This window comes from Lactuca virosa, chromosome 7 (assembly GCF_052849685.1).
Source record: "Lactuca virosa cultivar CGN04683 chromosome 7, Lactuca_virosa_CGN04683_v6, whole genome shotgun sequence".
Classification (NCBI taxonomy): Eukaryota; Viridiplantae; Streptophyta; class Magnoliopsida; order Asterales; family Asteraceae; genus Lactuca; species Lactuca virosa.
In genome coordinates, this window is record NC_136432.1 from 142,673,424 (window position 1) to 142,692,920 (window position 19,497).

General features: G+C 35.1%; 1 protein-coding gene across 5 annotated transcripts; it reads right to left on the reverse strand.

Annotated features, from left to right (window-relative positions):
• Window positions 1–10,337: 10,337 nt before the first annotated feature.
• LOC145124679 (putative receptor-like protein kinase At5g59700) lies at window positions 10,338–18,545 on the reverse strand. Of its 5 annotated transcripts, none has more exons than XM_079060102.1 (11): window positions 17,440–18,545; window positions 15,812–16,098; window positions 13,552–13,690; window positions 13,357–13,487; window positions 13,130–13,253; window positions 12,540–12,848; window positions 11,892–12,457; window positions 11,411–11,511; window positions 11,178–11,330; window positions 10,897–11,069; window positions 10,338–10,629 (listed from the first exon to the last, which is right to left on the reverse strand). In XM_079060102.1, the coding sequence occupies exons 1-6, from the start codon at window positions 18,503–18,505 to the stop codon at window positions 12,541–12,543; spliced, it is 2,055 nt and encodes a 684-aa protein (XP_078916228.1). In that variant the 5' UTR covers window positions 18,506–18,545; the 3' UTR covers window positions 10,338–10,629; window positions 10,897–11,069; window positions 11,178–11,330; window positions 11,411–11,511; window positions 11,892–12,457; window position 12,540. The 5 variants fall into 5 exon arrangements, with proteins under 5 accessions (XP_078916228.1, XP_078916225.1, XP_078916229.1 ...); XM_079060099.1 differs by having other exon boundaries at window positions 10,897–11,073; XM_079060103.1 differs by lacking the exon at window positions 10,897–11,069 and having other exon boundaries at window positions 11,411–11,488.
• Between the last annotated feature and the right edge of the window lie 952 nt (window positions 18,546–19,497).

Sequence of the window (19,497 nt, forward strand, 5' to 3'; positions counted from 1 at the left end):
ATATATATATATACACACACATTGATATGTCTAGTATGTTTATATGTGGATTGCATGCTAGAGTAGGGCTAAGAATCTGCTTACGATTGAATGATAGAATGCATGTTTATGAGAGATACCTTTATGCCTGTTATATGAGTTTGTAGTGATGCATGCTAGTTATTAGAGATCTTCAGGTGTTACGAGATAGAATTCCCTAATTGTTTAATGTCAATGCTTGAATGCTGCTTGCTTTGTGCTATGTAGAAACTTTCATTGATGTCAATTGAGTGTTATGCGAATGCGTTAGGTTACATACTGTAACCATTTCAACAATTCATGATTCCTCTTCTTAGCCATAGAAATGCACTAAGATGTCCTTAGAGGACTAATTGTGATATGATTTCTAAACCATTAAGATGATCACAAAACATGATACTAAGTTACTCTCCCATCTTTTCAGATTTGAGAAACTTTTATCTTTCTACCTAATTTGATTCTTCTCATTCGTCCTGCCATACATTGAAACTTTTCCAATGTTTCAGAATTATACTTAAACTGGTAAGTATAACCATATTTACTAAACTTTAGTAAATCATGGTGAATAGTCTTATCGATCTTTTTGTGGTGGACTTAACCAGTGCACAAGAATGTGTACTCGATCCCTTAGTCCTTCACTTGACTCACATATACATGTGAATAAGGAACTACTCTTAATTTTCCAAAGATGAAAATTCTCATTCATCATACAATACAACTTGCATGATTCCAAGTTTCTTTCCAACTGAAACTTGGTCGATGAGAATCTTTCCTTATTTGGTAAATTATGACACTACCACAAACGACAGAATCAGATCCATTTTCCAATGTTGCTATCAATGGAATCATATAAACAACAATTTTTCACAAATGCCATTGTAAGGATACTTAAAATAAATAAAATCAAACATTTTCTTTTATTTTAAACTTGCGGAAAAACTTACCCTTACAATGCAAATGCATATGAAAACTATGTTGTTATCTATTCCTAAGCAATCTATCACAACTCTTAAGCAGCAGCTCAAAAATTCTGATCACCAAACCATACGATCGAAATCCATCTTCGCGATCAGAATCAACTTACTCTTCTTTAAGCTTCCTCTCTTTTCTTTGATTCTTAAAACTTCAACATGTGACCCAGTCACATCATGTAATAAGAATCTCAAAATAGGAACTTAATAGAGTTATATAGTGGACTTACCTGAAGTAGAGTCAAACTTTTGACTTGACCTTCTCTCAGATCTTTCAGGTAGTTAAGGCAGCTTCGCAACCAATGCCCCTTCCTTTGGCAACAGAAACATATGGACCCTTTGGGAACGGCACACAGGACTATCTTAGACTTAGCCTTTCTCTTTACCATTTGGTCAACCAAGTTGACTATGGCTGATCCCTTTCCATTGGGAAGAAAAGGCTTTTCTAGATATCCAATGTTACCAATTGTCAATGTCCATGGTAGTTTGGAAGTTGATCTACTAATCAAATTGCTTTACCAGAGCTCCAAATCATTGCTAATTCAGCAGCACCAAGCAAATAGATAAGATCATTAGGGTCATGTCATAGTCTGTTACATAGTAGTCCCAAAGGAACTCACTGTGTGACTTAGAAAGTGATTGAACAACCAACTTTCTCAAGACTTTGACACCCAACTCTCCCGACTTGTCAATATGTGACTTTATCTCCAAGATGTGAGCACATATAGACCTTGCTTGCCAATAGGGCTTGAGTGACCTTGAACTATTCAAGAACTTGTGGGTTAGGGAGAATGATTGGAGGAGGTGGAGGGAGTGAAGAATGATTTTCGGGACATCATCTTCAAGAGTTTTTGGGAAGATCATAATTGTCTGAAGCAGACATCTTTTGGGAGATATTAAAGATAGTTGATTTAAAGTCCTTAATATAACACCCAATATGAAATATTAAGGCTAGGACCCAACACAATATTTGATAACTTAGAAGAGGGATGTCGTAATCCAAGCTATAAAATATTTGAAGGTAGGTGAATGATGATTCACCAATTTCCACCATGAAAAATGAAATAAATTATTAGGTTTTAATTGGTTTTGAAACTCCTAGATCCTTTGAGATTCATTGAACTTTTCAATGGCATGTTTCAATCTCGAGTGTGCCCTTCAGGTTTTGTGACTGGGATGCCGAGGATCACAAAACAAGGTGTGAATAACCATGCAAATATACTTGGTACCCTTAATATTTACCCGTCAATCGATGTGCCGGTTAACCACACACGCTCCATTGATACTATTATAAACATTAAGTTACCCTTTGCCTACCTTGTTAAGTCCATGTTAGTGTGTCGGTTAACCACACACACTCCACTAACGACTTAATCAAAGTGTAAAGTGTAATTTCATGGGTTAGCACCTTATTCACATTTTCCTAAAGTAACTAAGATTGGGAATTTTATAAAGCATTTAGTTACTTTATATTCCATCATACTTTTAATGAGGATTTAAAGTCCTTGTCTTACCCGTTCGGCTAACGACCCTCCACCAGTCAAGGAAGCAGTGGGTGAGAGTGGACACCCATTAAGCTGCCATTTTATAGGCAACAACCTTATACCCCCTTATAGACCGACTTCGTGAATGAGGCCTACTAACGGTAAAACGACTTATTTTTATACATATATATATTATTAACTTATAATACTATAAAGTATAATGGTTGAATTTTAACTTTTAAAATTCTAGGGGTTGGAACTAAAGTTTTTAAAGTGACTTTACATGTCCCAAAACTTCAGGGCAAGTTTTGTAACTTTCAAAACTTTTCATCTTTCATAACATATGAGTTAATGGATTAATAAAATGAGAGACTTTTCATTTTATGTAACCTACGTGTTTAATAATGGACTTTAAAAGAGTGACTTTAGGTAAAATCCATAACTTGAGGATAAATTATGGATTCCATTAAAACACATCAAGATCAAGAATTAAACTAACAAGCAAGTTACAAATAATTCCTATGAACTTCTAAACTCATAAGTTCATGAATGTTCATATCAACAATTTCAAGAATCATAAATAAACCATGTAAAACTTGAAATTTCGATAATAGCTATTGAAAATGGATTAGCATAACCATTACACCATCTAAAACAAGTTTTATAACATCAAAACAGTTTAGGGTAATGTTTCTAGTCCATTTCCAACAGCAAAACTCGAAAATCTGCATTCAGGGGCTCCTACTCGTCGAGTGCACAAACCTACTCTACGAGTAGGCTGAATTTACTCATGGACTCGTCGAGTCCCCCCCATGGACTCGACGAGTTCATGCTGCAGAATACAGAAAACTGAGTTTTTTTAACAAGTTTGCATCAAGTATCAAACAAACAAGCCTAGGCTCTGATACCACTGTTGGGTTTTGAGCATTCTAACATTCCTATGGTGTACATGCAAACCTAGAAACATTGGATCTATGTTTTACTAAGATACATGCAAAATTGATTTTCCAAGGTTCTTCAACTATCTAGCATAGCATGGGGAACTTTTAAACATAAATGCTAGAAGAAGAACATACCTTTTGTGGTTTGGATTCCTTGAGAACCTTGTGACCCTAGAACCTCAAGTGTGATGCCTCAAATGTCTCACACAACACCACAACACTTGGAATGACCTTGAGAGAAGTTCACTTACACCTCAAAATCGGCTTGCCCTCTTTCTTGTACTAGTAGTAGTCATAGTGCCGATTTTGCTTGCATAGGGTTCTTTATATAGTTGTGGCACAAGTAGGGTTACACCATGTAAACCCTAATTGTCATGGCTTTCCATATTCCATGATCCATGGGTTTGTAACCTCCATGGATTATCCATGGAGCACCTTATGGGTTTTAACCCAATCCATACAAACCATGGATCATTAGCCCACTATACAAGAATAGATGATTTACACAATCAACCCCATATATTTAATTAGTCTCCTTTTGATCACTTAATTAATTCCAAATTAATTCTTTGATCAATACTAATTAAATAATATTATTAATATATTAGAACTTATAATATATTAATAATCCTTAAGTGTCCTTTCTCTCATTTAGTCTATCCAAGTGTTGCAATTCCATGCAACCCAAATGGACCATGCCAATCGGGTCAAGTACATTCCAGGAATAGTTATGAACTTAGACACCTAATCCAACAGATACTACACGACATCCTCCAGTAGCGGTGGGTCTACGGCCACAATGCCGACCCACCAGTAGGAGTTGTATGTTAGATGATTGTCTTTGTGATATTCATCTAGGTGTGCTACTACCTGAGATGTTTATGTGCTAGTATGATATGTTGTATGTGGTAGTGGTAGTAGGAGGGGAATAGTCCCCAAGTTCGGTTGTTAGGACCGAGGGGTAGGTCGGACACCCCGGTATGTCTGACAGGGGTAGGTTGAGCACCCCGGTATGCTCAGCTGGGTAGGTCGGGCACCCAGATATGTCTGACATTATGTTATTATATGGTATGTGGTATGATGGGGGAACTCACAAAGCTCCGCGCTTACAGTTTTCAGTTTTGTGTCAGGTACATCTTCAGCGTAGAGGAAGGAGCCGGCGCGGTAGCTGTACATCACATACACACAGGATTCCGCATATTGAGATCTATGGGATTGTACTCTGATTTTATTACTATTTTTATGACATGACTTTGAGACATGAGATTATGGTTTTATGAAATGATGTGACTTGATGATGTTTTCTTATAAATGTTTTCTAAATTATTATATCAAAATGAAATTTTTTTGTCTTGAAAATTGCGATGTTACATATTGTTTTCTAATATGCATGTATGTGTGTACACTTTGGTAAAATATTTATATTTTTAAAGTATACTTTTAATCAGAGTGTTTTAGTCCCATTGTATTTATAGTTGTATATCTTGTATGGTTAGATATACTAGTTCACTATAAACAATGCTCTGATACCAGTCTGTCACACCCCCGAACCAGGACGTCGGAAACATCCGGGGGCGGATGACGTCATTGTATAGTATCATAACAATTGAATATGAATGAAACACAGTAACCAAACATCATACATTAAAAGATACCAACATACATTGTTTACAGATTGTATTTGTTCACAAATTTACAAAAATAGTGACATAAAATATGATGTTCCAAAATGTAGCAAATATCCAAAATCCATAGCCCAAATACCTGCTCACTGAGTCCCTAAGAATACAAGTCGTTTTGAAAAGCATCAACTAAAAAGTTGGTGAGTTCATAAGCATATTTGTATAAAAAGCTTTGCAACATCTTTGATTGTAATAATTTGTAAAACTCCAGAAAATCCGATATTTTCTGTGAAAAATGGTTTGTAAGTCTCGTTCTAAAACTGTGAATAATTGCATGCGGTGTCCTTTGTTTTCTTTTATTTGTAATTAGAGAGAGTGTGTGTTCCCAGAAAATGACATATTTCCTGTTTTATGAAAAATTTTAGTCTAAAAACCCTAAGACTGGGATGGTGATATTAATATACAAAAATATGAGTGTAGTTTTATATTTTATAAAACCAGTGAAGTGCATAATTTCGTAAATCCAAAATAACGTTGTTAATCCCTATGTGAGTCGTTACTACCATGCTTGATACGACTAAAATGCATGTCATGATGTTCTTCAGGTGTCGGTTTCGGTAAGATATTTGTCACCCTAGACTGGCCTCGTCTGGCTGTAGTGAACAACTCAGGTGTGGGGGTGTCAACCCCCTATAGATCTATACACAATTACCTCGCTCTCCCTCCAGGAGACTCTGGTTATAACTACAGGACTTACGGTGTACGCTAGGTAGGTACGGCGAAGGAAAGTCTCACAAGTGACTTAACAAATTTACGCGAACTTTGACTCCCATTATTGAATAATGAAAATAACATTACTAGTGTAAATTCGTGACTGGAGTTTTATGACACGCGTTTTACAGCTTTATGACATACAGTTTATACTTGTACTTTTAAAAGCTTTATGATGGGCAGATTATGACACACAGATTTTTCTGTCGTAATAATTCTGTTTTGTATACCGTTTTGGTTAAATTATTTATAACACATTTTATAAATAATCATTTATGGACTTGTCTACTTGTAAAATAAGTTGTGTAAATAGCATAATCCTCTAAGTTTTTAACCCGCAAAAATGGTGACAACATATTACGACTATCTTGCTAGTAAAAATTATTTTTAGTAAAATAATCAAGTTTTGTAGTTTGCTTAACACACCAAATTTAGTTTAAGACTTTTGTAACACCAAATATAACATTTTGTTGTGACTCTAGCATATCACGATTTTCACCAAAATACACATAAAATCTTGAAATTTATTACATCCAAACATTTTTGTAAGTATAAGTGTTAAAAAAAATGCATATGTCCAAAGTTAACCATATTTTAGTGTAACACCCATATTTTCACCATTTTAGGTGTTTTAACATGACCCCACAAACTTTTATAACACAAATATGTTGTTAACATTGTCTTTCATTTTTAACATACATTAAGCACCTTTTTTATTTGAGAACTTGTTTTTATCTTCAACTCATAACCATGATACATGAAACTTTCCAAAGGATAGATTTACTCTAGTCTCATGAGGCTTGTAAATCTCGAGTTTATGGAGTGTTAGCATGAGGTATTGAACATTTCAACCACAAGTTGTTACATAAATACACAAGTGCATGCAAATATCCAAAGATTTAAACAAACTTGACTTGTATTCCCCCCAAAAGGATGAAAAACACGAAAATAGTGGGGTATGAAGCTCACCTTGGTTGATTTCGTGAGGTAGAAGAAGAAGAAGGAAATTTTAGAGCCTAGCCTTGTCTTGGAGAGATTCTCGAGAATGGTGGTGTTCTAAGAGCTTAACACACAACAAAAGTGTGTAAACAAGGAGTTGTTATCATAATAATGTTTAGATTTACAAGAGTTACATGAAGGTCTTACCAAACTTATGAACCTTTGAAGAAGACTCCTTTGAAGACGGTACACAGACACCCACTAAATTTTAGAGGAAAAATGAGAGAAGTTTGATTTTTTGAGAGGAAGAAGTAGGAGGAGTTCTTGAGACTAAGTGAAGGAAAATGAAGTTTTTGAGGTGTGTTGGAGGGGGGGGGGGGGTCGGGCGATCCTAAGAGAGAGGAAGGAGAAAGAAGTTGACTTGTGGAAAGTTGATGGGAAGCATGCCTTGATACATGGAGGTTAAAACATTGTTGCATGTAGGGCATCCTGGAGTAAGACCCTGGGGATAAGCCCATGACATCCCTATATGTTGTATGCATGGCTTATGTCGTTTATGTAGCTTTTATAGCTAATATGATTATGTGATTATGTGGATTGTGTGGGGTATGCTTTGGGGAACTCACTAAGCATTAGCTTACAGTTTGTGGATTTGTTTCAGGTTCATCTGACCCTAACGGCAAGGGCAAGGTTTGATGACGCGACGTGCGCTCTCTCTCACGCGTTTTTATGGGACACTCTGATGTTTTGAAATAACATTGTTATTGATATGAATTTGAAAAAAAATGTATTTGAGATTTTATGGTTTATGGAAAGTGTTTTTGGCTATTGAAAAATGAAAATTTTCTTTTGAAAATTGGGTCGTTACATTTTCACTCATTTTACACTTTCGGAGGAGATTACATGCCATGCAAACAAAATACATTTTGGACAATGACTTTACACAAAGGTCCTAGATCTAATATATGATGGATAAAACTTTTAACCTTTGGGTAAGACTCTTACATGCATGTTTATGTTCTATTTATGAAATATATACATACATTCATGTTTTCAAAGAAAACACACAAGTCTCATTCTTTCATATGCACAAGCTTCTAATATTGGATCTATTGTATGATGGATAATATCTTTATCCATTGGATAATATTATTACACATTGGATAAACACAAACTAACATTTTTACCAAAAGTGTAGTTTTGAAAGATTAAAACTTTGTGTTTACACATTGGATAAAACCATTACCCATTGGATAATACCATTATCCACTGGGTAATACTATTATACACTGGGTAACCAACATACATGTAGAACAACACTTTGAACATGGGAAAACTTTAATTTCATTTACAACCTATAATAACATACTTTCGACGGGTTATGTGAGATATTTCTTCAACCATTATGCTAAGACTCGGACCTTATAATCGTTAAATCTTAAGTGAGCGGGATAATTGTGTATAGATCTATATGGGATTGACAACCCCCACCTATGGTTGCTAGCTACAACCACGATCGACGGGTCAAGGGTGACAATTGTCTTAATATTTTCACGACATCCGAAGAAGCATCATGGCGGGCAGCATTACAGTCGATAGCTCGATTATAAGGGCTCACTATAACATCGAATAGTGAAATTCTAGTACAAAACACATTTATAAGTATGGTTATTTACTTATACACTCGATTTTTGGATAATAAAAATCACATGACAAGTCACACTTTCTATAACTTTAGAAGTTATGGGAACTTTTATTTTATTAATGCTTTTGGATACATACTACACACATACATTCTTCTTTTACGCTGAAGGCGTACAAATACAAAACTTTTTACAAGACGGAGATACAATTTTCATCTAAGGAAAAATATCGGATTTTTCTACAACTGAACTCTTATGAACTCACCAACTTTATGTTGACTTTTAAAACGGCATGTAATCTCAGGAAACAATTAAGCTCGGATCAGTGGAGCTACTTTTGAAGACAAAACACCAAATATCATTACGAGAACTACTTTATTTGATAACATGCAAACCTTGTAATGTATTATGATACTAAGTAACATTTGGGTCATGTAACTGATATAATCATATGATATGATGGTTGTTTATGTACTTGTGATACTATGTTCTCATTCCACCCCCGGACGTTTCTGCCATCCGGTTTGGGGGTGTGACAATGGTGGTGGTGGTGGCGGCGATGATGGCGATAATTGTGGTGGTGGCGGCGGCAACGTGGTGGCGATGATGGCGATAGTTGTGGTGGCGGCGGTATGACGGTGGTGACAAGGTGGCATAGGTGATTGTGGCGGTGACAGGGTAATGGTGGATGTGATGGTAGGTCGGAATTTACAGTAGTGGTGTGTGTGAGAGTGTTTTTGTGGGGGTAGTGCTAGTGGTGGTGTGTGTTTATGGGGGGGGGGATGGAGTGGTTGTATGTGTGTGTGTGTGTGTGTGTTTGTAGGGGGTGGGTGTGGGTGTGTTTGTAGGGGGTAATTGTGGTGTGCGTGTGTGTGTGTGTGTTTATTTGTGGGGGTGGGGGTGGTTGTGTGTGTGTGTGTTTGTGGGGGGTAGTGGTGGTGGTGTGTGTATTTGTGGGGGTGGGGGTGGGGTTGAGGTGAGCTTAGGGCATCCACAATCCATTGAACTCTACCGAGTTCAATGGATTGACACATCACTACAACATCAACATTTCACTTTTTATTCAACTATACTCTTTAACATCCACACTCCATTAAACTCTACAAAGTTTAATGGATTTCTATATTTTGTTTGAAATTTAATTGGAAAAGAAAAGATTAAATATATTGAACCACTCAATGATCATACAACTCTCTCATTCAACTCTCCTCCATGTCATCACTCACATTCCATTAAACTTCTATTCAATCCTAGTAATCATCTATTCAACTCTGATTAAACCCCCATGATGCTCTTAGGAGTGTGTGGGTTGGGGGTGTTAAGGTGGGGTATGTAGAAGTGTGTAGGGTTGGGGTGGGTGTATGTTTATATTTTTTAAATTAGAAAAATGTGGAAAAGAATGATTATCGGTTTTCCAAAATTTACTAAGTTCTTTGTAGTTTTAAAAAACGGAAAATTTTTATTTTCCGAGAAAAATCGATGAACTAAACACGTTTTTAAAATTCTCATTTTTCTTGGAACTTTTTTCCAAAAAATGGCCCATTTATCTGTAACTAAATGCACCCTAAGCATCTTATTCTTCTTATACTTGGAACATTTGCTCCATCTAGCCCCAACATCTTTTTCTTAGTCACGAACAATCATCAACATCTTCAGCTTCTACACTACTACAAATAGAGGTATCACTGACGGACAATTCTGCGCTGATCCGTTGCTGAAGGCCATCAACGACGGATTAGCGACGAAATTTGGTAGTCGAAAAAACCTTGTCGCTAATAGTTAGCGACAAATTAGTGACGGATTAGCGAAGTCACAAATTGCTTATGGAACCTCTGGATTTTGTCGTTAATCTGTCGTTGATGTTTGTCGCTAATCCGTCATTGATGAGTTATTTAGCTACAATATAATTTTTTTAAGAAAACTCATAAAACCAAAAATTTTTGTCGTTGATTGCCAATTATATCATTTGTTTTAATATTCTAAATCTATAACCAAAATCTACAAAATAAATCTAATGTATATAATAAATTACAATTAAAACTAAAATCATTTTAAAAGGAAAACAAACCATTAATTGATGATAACATTATACCTTATAAGAGACTTTGCACTAGTTTTCCATCTCGGGTGAATCATTTGGAGTTTATCTTGGTACTAGTAGCAAACCAGAAGGGCAAATACGTCAATTTGACTGTGTAGGGGCGAATATGTCCAGGGCTCTCTCACTAAGATTCTTGTACCTGTAAATAATATACAACTAATAATGATGTCTTAATTTCTAGATTCAAATATATCATATATCAGGATATGCCTAATATATTTAGCCATATTCTTTTATATTGTATGTGCTTCCAAGTTTCTTTTCCCTTATCCCAAGTAAGTATTTGCTGACATCTAGTACCATTTTATAATAAAATTATGTCACTTAAATAGTTAGTTATAAATAAGTTGTAGCAGCACTAAAATATAAAAACTAACAGAATACGAGGGGAGGATTGCAATTATACCTTATTAGGTTCAACTATCTAAACATGGAATAGCATATATCTAATTAAAATCACCCCATCGACAAAAACCAGAAAAAGATTGTAGACAAGTCCAAATATATTGTCCACCAACTGTAGTAACACAACACCATATCTTTTACGCAATAGTGAGTTCAGGTCCCTCCAATCATGATCTAACTAGAGAATAGATTGAAATTAATTGAGATGTAAGGCTAAATGGCCACACCCACACAATTTGCACATGATAGAATGGATATAATCATATATTTGAAACTTCTTACTTTTTCCTCTTGTAGTCATGACATGCTCATCTCTATTTTTTAGATTCATGAGAGCATTTCCTGGAGTAGGTTTATCAACCCAAATGGAGAACCTCCAGAAGAGAAACTCAAGGAAAGCATCAAGCTCAGCTTCGTATTGAAAAACAATCCTGGCTAATCCCAAAAGGATAAGATTTGGTAATTAAATTAAAGATGGAAACAAAAAGAAAAACCTCGACTATGTGATAATATACCTTCATTTCAGAGCAAACCTTGACTAATTGCTCTTTCAACATGGCTGACATCTCAACATCAAGTCTTGCTGTATCCACCTGGTTAACTCTAGATATCACAACTGGAATTGCAGAGTGCAGGGAATTCACCAACAAATCCATTAGGTCGTGTTAAAAATGAGAGGGGCTAAGGAACCTTCAGGGATATGAAAAAAAAAAACTTGTTTTCTCCTAGAAAGATGTTGATGAATTTATATGAGGTCTTTGAGCATTAATTTTGTTTCCAGTAACCCAACTAAATAACTCTGAGGTTAATCATTTAGTTCAATATGAGATTCATAATCCTAAACAATGATTTTGCTTCTAACAGCTCAATATATTATCACTCTGATTTTAACTATTTAGTACGACATGAGATTCATGAACATTGATTTCGTTTGGATTGACATGGGAAGAAGAATTAATAGAAAGCAAACTAAAAAAAAAGATGTCCAGTCAATACCTGAGAAGGAGGGGTGAATGATTTTCAGCGCGGTGATAATCTTTCATATGTATTAACCCAAGCTGCTTCGGCTGGTGGGATGACATTTGTTGTCGTCGATGATGAATATGATGCTATCGCTAGGGTTTCTCGCATTTTGTAACCTGAGATCGATCGGCGCCATCTCGATGCACAATGGAGGATGAGAAAGACGAAGGGCTAAATGTAAAAGAATGTTACATAAGATTTACAGAAGTTTTGGGAGGAGAAGTGAGGGAGTCGATTTGGGAAGAGAGGTTGAGGGTGTCGATTTGGGAGAGATGAATGGGGGGAACGAAATAAGTGGGAGGGAAACAAAAAGTTGAACCAAATAAATGGGAGGGAATTAAAAAATCGGCTACCGATTTTTCCCGGATGAAAAGAATCCATTGAATCAACCACATCTGAAATTCAGTATTACACATTAATATAACTTTGGTCGCTAAACCCTTGCAAGTCCATCACTGAGTAGCTAGGGATTTTTTTGGTGGCTAATTCATCGCTGATACCTCTTTTTCTTGTAGTGCTATTTGAGACCTTCAAGCTTTCTGCAATTTGACAAATTCTAGCCAACATAAGAATCCTTAACGACTCTGCACCAAAGTATCAAGTTCATATTTTAACAGTTACATTATTTGGTTAGAGCATATATTCGTTCCAAGCGCTGCAAAACTTCTTCACTTGAAGGTCTATCCTTAGAATCGGTAGCTACACATCTTAATGCGAGTGCAGCACATTTGAAAGCACCTTTTAGCCGGTAATCTTTCTGTAGACGTGGATCCATTATTTTATCTAGCTTGCTTCTACTTGTTAGGAATGGACCTGCCAGTTCTGCCAAATTTAATTGATAATTAGGCGACCCCCATGCCCCATCACCTGTTAGGGTTACCAGCAATACCACTCCGAAGCTATAGACATCGCTCTTCATAGTCAGATGACCTGTAATTTGTATTTTTTTATGATCACAATATAGAGATTAACCTTTAAATTAATCACTACAAATTGGCATATTTGTTTAACAATCCATGGTTCCGGTGAAAATATATACTTATAGAAAAAACAGTTCAAGGATGGTCTTTTTTCTTCATATTTACATTTCCATATTTATCTAAAATGGGCTCATCCTGAAACTCTGGAAGAATGATTTGTTTTCTTACGAAAAATTAATCGCAAATGTGGTAGAAGTTCACTTGAATAGATATTATTTTGTAGGAGCCTACCTGTCTTTACATACGATGGGTCAACATAACCAATGGTACCCATAACACGTGTAGTAGCATCTAATTTGTGAATTTCAGACCCAAATTTTGCAAACCCAAAATCCCCCAGTTTTGCATTAAAATCCTTGCATAATCAAGAAAAATAATTTGTTAATTTTCATGGCAAAAAAACAAATGCTTGGAAGTGGTTCCTTCACCACTAAAAATCTTCAATAGCTTAAGACTACCTGATCGAGGAATATATTAGAGGGTTTAACATTACGGTGTATCACTTGATAGCTTGACGAATGTATATACGCAAGTGCACGTGCTACTCCTATCAATAATATAAGTCGTCGTCCCCAGGAAAGTGGTGCATCTGCAAAATTGTTCATGTTAGATAAAGTACTTCTAAGTCAAAATAATCCAATAATATATATTACCTTCAAATAAGAAGTGATCAAGATTTCTCTTTTCCATGTACTCGTAAACAAGCAAGTATTCGTGTGGTTTATCATTAGAGTGTCCTAAAAGACTAATAATATTTGGATGAGCCAAACTTCCTAATACGCCTGCCACTGTCTGATCTCACAAAATTTAAAGTTAGTCATTGAAAGGATTTTAATCAACAAAACATTTAGCATTGAGATTTCGCCTATCATATCATACTATTTTTTCATATTTCGACTTCTATGAGCTTCTTTCTTTTTTATATCCGATAAAAATCGTTGTTTTAGACGATCCATTGTTCTATGAAAAAATGACTCATGAGTTGCATTTACAACTTAAAACTAAGATGTTGAAAGAAATACAGGCTTAAGTTCAATCCAATTTAAAGTTTATCATTAGATCCACATTTGTTCATCTGTCACCGGTAACAGCCACAATCTACCTATATGCAATATGGTTGAAAGGTCATGTTCTTTTCCACCTATTGTTAATAATGTTAAATATGCAGCCTTTTCATTAGATTTGAATTTTAAAGACCGGAAAGTTTTGGGCAGACCAATGTTTTCTCTTTTGTTTTTTTGTCTTTATTATTATTATTATTATTATTATTATTATTATTAGTGTTTTTCGGTTGGGCTTGACCTTTTAGGTTTAGGTCAAATTTTCTTGTATATATATACTTATGAACAGCCATATCTGTAACATTGTAGCAGAATAGCTGGAATAAAATCTCTCTCTCTGGTTCGACAGTGGACGTAGCCTATCGCAAGATAATGTGAACCACTTAAATATTGTGTTGTGTTCTGTGTGTTTTGATTTCGTTTCTGATTTCTTGTATTTTACATGTTTGTTTTTCGTTTACCGTTTTTCTTTACCTAACAAATAAATATGTCGTTTTGAGTCACTTTCTTGTAGACAAAAAGAGTAATTTTGAAAGAAATAAAAAGAAACAAAAAAAAATTGCATATTCTCGAGCTTTTCTGGAGAGAACATAAAGGAAGGGTAGATAAATTTTGTATTCTCTCTAAGACATTCTCATAAATGTCGAAACATTTGAATAGAATCGAAAGCATATGATTTATCATCTTTTTTCGAAATAAATTAACTACCTCGGACTTGAATTAACCTATTTACTCTCGATGAATTTGTTATCTTTCTTTTGCCTTCTCCCAGGCACATGATAATAAATAATATAAGACCTTTCCTAGAACACAAACCGTTTTACCATCTTTTATCCTCGTTTCTTTTTGTTTCACTACAAAGTATAAGGTATACATCTAGAAAGAAATTTTCATGAAGTTCTAGTAATACTTCTGCAACCATACTATGACAATGCTACTTGGAGCTCTCAACAAGACAGAAACTAGGATAGTTTGGCTAATACTTAAGTTAACATGGTGTTTCAGATAATATATTGTATGTGCTACTTCTTGTAAATGATGATTTTGTATTCGGTGTAAGGTTGATGTTGATGTTAATGGTATATAAAGACTCTGGGAGACAAGTCTCTAAGAGAACCTCCAACAAGTTTTATTATATTAATAAGGGAAAATACTGGCTATAGACATTTTTTGGGGTTGAATTCTAAAATATAGACACAAAAAATTGAATTTCCGGGTATATACATGGATTCCGCGGAGGTAGCTCCGAGGGGCTTTATGGAATTCACTGTAGCTCCGCGGAATGACAAAATCATAAATAAATCAGGGTATTAAAAAAAAGCTCAAGATCCATTCCGCGGAGCTACCTTCGAGAAATGAACTCATTCGGCGGAGGTAGCTCCGACGAATGGATCTTCAGAATTTTTTTTTCACATCGATTCTTCGGGGTTTATATTCATTCGCCAACTAATTATTTTCAAGAAAAGATTATGATAGTATAAATTTTTCTTGACAATGTTTGGAATGAATGTGAGGTGGAAAAAAATTGGTCTTTTAATTAGAGATCTTTACATAAAAGAATCATTGGAGGTGATTTTTTTTTCTTTCTGAAGATTCATTCCTCGGAGGTATCTCCGAAGAATGGATCTTGAGTTTCTTTTTTTTAATACCCTGATTTATTTATGATTTTGTTATTCCGTGGAGCTACAGTGCATTCCGCGGAGCACCTCGCAGCTACCTCCGTGGAATCCATGTCTATACTCGGAAATCCAACTTTTTGTGTCTATATTTCTGAATTCAACCCCAAAAAATGTCTATACCCGGTATTTTCCCTATTAATAAATAGTATAAATTGATGTGGATTGATTCTTACTTCATATTCTTGAAGACCTTGACACCTTTTAACAGCAACTGCAATCCCAACACCCTTTGTTGAAGGAACGGATGTGAACTTGTCAACCCAACATAAGAACATAACTCCATTATCTCCCAAGAGAAAGTCTTGACTAAAATTTTTAGTTGCCCTTTGCAGATCAGCAAACTTAAACGCTTTCAAATTCGGAGAAGGATTTGAGGAATATTTGTTGTCAGCTTTTATTGTATCACCAACGTTTGGACTCTTTCCCTTTTTATCACTTGATAATTTTACATCACCATGGGCTGAAACAGAGGAATAAAAAAATATTATATGATTGCTATTGTTACTTTTTCAACACCATATATACTCGGTCAATTATTATTTTTTTCACTAGGTTTTGATGTGACTTGTAAAGTCTCTATAGTACTATTCTTAATTACAATCAATGGATATGTTTAAAATTGTAACTACTTTAGGTAATAGGCTGCATCTCTTCAATTCATGCACACTTCCTCATAGACTCCAGGAAAGCCGTAGGATTTCGACTAGTATACCCATTTTACATCGTCAGATATTACATTCAACAAAAGGTATATTCCCATAGAATAAGGAAAGCAAGAGTATAGTATACTAAAATACTTTTATTGCACCCACTAGCTTACAGAAGAAGATGAATGTGATGAAGAACATGCATTAGAAGGACTTGTGATGCTAAAACATTGCACATACAACTTCTCAAGCATATCATAGTTGATGACCACAGCTTTCACAAGTAACAGTGTAATTGAGCCTCAAGCATAACGTAGTGCTTGTTTATTACAAATGTGTTGACTCCTAGAGGCTCAATTACACTGTTACTTGTGAAAGTTGGATAGTCAAAAGACCAATAACAGACAGTACTGTAATAAACGACTATATAATTGGTTTCTAGTGTTTTTCTTGTTTTAAAAGTATAATACATGGATTTTTAGAGTTCAGTATATAAGCCATTCTTATCATTCCCACATTATAAAGTAATTCATAATTCTCTTAATGATGATTCATATCAAGACAAGGCTTGAAATACCTTTGATAGTTTGTTCACATCAAATTCTTATATTGATTCAACTTTCCATTACCATTGACTCCATAAAAACAGAAAAGGAATGTAAAAACATGTATTATGTTACAATGTTAGAATGACCTCTTATACGATGTGATCTTGTTCATGTCAATTTCAATAAAATACGGATATGTATAGAAGTCGACCACATGGAAGGGAAGTGTGTATATACTGAATATATAATTAATTTTGAATAAGTTGAAAAAAATCATTGTTACAAAACATTTGTCTGACGATCTAGAGACAGAAAGTATATTTGCTGAACAAAAAAAGTATTTTGTCTAAGTTGAGAAGAGAAGAAGGTAAAAGGCATAAACTTGAAGCTAGTCTTTTTTATAATTTTGCAAGTTATGTCACATAAAAAAGTTTTGCTCTCAAAGTCTGGACAGATATGAACGCCATAAACTATCATTCAGCAATCTTTCCAAAACTACTAACTATAATGTCGATTGACAAATCAACGTCAGTACTCTTTTGTTTTTTGACGTTGGGAGAAAATTTAAAGTATTTGCGTGCATAATTAAATAGGAGCTTGAAATACCAGAGTTCTCTTCGTTGGAGGGAAAGGGCAACAAATCAAGCATTCTTTCATATAATGTTTTTCCGGAAGTCTGCAAGGAATTATTGGTTTTCTCCTGTAATGTTAGTATAGAATCAAGACTGACCACAACCTCAGCCATCGTAGGTCGTTGTTTTGGATTTCCAAGCAAACATCTATCTACCATTCGAATAAACTCCTTCAAACATTTTGTGGATATTTGACCCCTTATATCAGAATCAATTATATTCTTTAGTTTTCCCTCTTTGACAGAATCTTGAGCCCATGTCACTAAACCGCATTGCTCCTCATCAAGACTTCTATCCACTGCACGCTTCCTACACAACACTTCCAACAACACTACCCCAAAAGCATACACATCAGATTTCCTAGTCAACCTTCCAGTTGTGAAATAATTTGGATCGAAATACCCAAAAGTTCCTTTAACAAGTGTGTTGACATATGTAGATGGCTGGTTGGTTGGGCCTATTTTGGACAACCCAAAGTCCGAAATTTTAGCCGCCCCACTTTCATTTAACAAAATATTTGAACTCTTAACATCACGATGTATAACACCCGACTCAATCCCTGTACCTGTATGGAGGTAGTCTAACCCACGTGCAGCACCTATGCAGATCTTGAGTCTCTGAAGCCAAGAAAGAGGGGTACCAAGTTTATGGAGGTGGTCTTCAAGTGTTCCATTGGGCATATACTCATAGATGAGGATCATCTCTTTTTCATAATTACAATAACCAAACAAGGATACAAGATGACAGTGACGCAACTTTGAAAGCATCTCAACTTCAGCCCAAAATTCTACTGCCCCTTGAGTTGACTCAGGATCCAACCGTTTAATAGCAGCAATAACGACACTTGAACCGTTAAGAATGTTGCCTTTGTAAACATTTCCAAAACCTCCGTTCCCAATTACTAATGACTCGTCAAAGTTATTGGTTGCTAACAGAATCTCAGGAAATTCAAACTGACGGCATGGTTGTGATGATTCCATAGAGGAGGAGGTGGAGGCTTGAGATTCCTTCATTGGTCCAGTAGCATCGAACATAATCATTGTTGAAGTAAAAGCAAAAGCAGATTGCAATGGTTGTTTCATAAATGATATTGAAGCTCTATAGTCAACCTATTAAATGGTAGTCTTCTTCCCAGAAAGAGAGATGGACCCCTGCCACATCAGAGACATCTATATTTAATTTGTTTTTTTTAAATGGCAGTTTTGTTCCTACATTACCAGAGGAAAGACAATTTGTGCATAATTTTTTTATAGACAGCAATTTGTTTCCAACATGACATACTCCACAACCTTTGTATACTTATCTTCTGAAAAAGAATAATTGTGTTCCTACATGACCCCGTCTAAGACTAAATATCAATAGACGCCATTTTGTTCCTGCATGGCCCACTCAAGGACATCTATATAATATGTTCAATTATTTGTTTTATAGACTGCAAATTAGTTTCAACCTGACCTCATCAAAGACATTCTGTATTTAATTTGTTTTATAGGCGGCAATTTTGTTTTTAATTGAGCTTATCGATCAAAGACATTTGTATTTAATTTATTTTAGAGACGGCAATTTTGTTTTTAAGTGACTTTACCATGGCAATTGGTGCCTACATGATCCGGATAAAGTCATTTGTATTCATTTGTTTTTTTTTTCTTTAACGAAAAATTAATCTATTTATAATTACCGTTAGGCCAAAACCATTTGTTATTCAGTTGTTTGCTAGACAATAATTTTGTTCATAGATAGACTCAATCAATTCAAAATGGTACCAAGTCCACCAAAGATTTTAAGAATAAACATGATGTGTGATTAACTATATATAAATATCGATGAAATTTTTAAATTCGTAAAACTGATTTTATCGCAGCCATATTATTATACACACTAGACAGCGAACCTAATTGTGTAACAGTATAGTTGTGGTAAACCATATTGTCAAACACTAGGAGAACGATAGTAATATTAGAATGTTTGATTATATGATAAACTTGGCACACACAAAGCAACAAAAATGGGTTTTGATGATAAACTCAGTAGA

Coding starts and splice junctions, on each gene's coding strand:
- LOC145124679 (XM_079060103.1), bottom strand. CDS start 18,505: ATGATTATGTTCGATGCTACTGGACCAATGAAGGAATCTCAAGCCTCC. Junction 16,099..17,439: donor CTCCAACGAAGAGAACTCTG/GTATTTCAAGCT, acceptor CCTCTGTTTCAG/CCCATGGTGATGTAAAATTA. Junction 13,691..15,811: donor AAGGTCTTCAAGAATATGAA/GTAAGAATCAAT, acceptor TTGTGAGATCAG/ACAGTGGCAGGCGTATTAGG.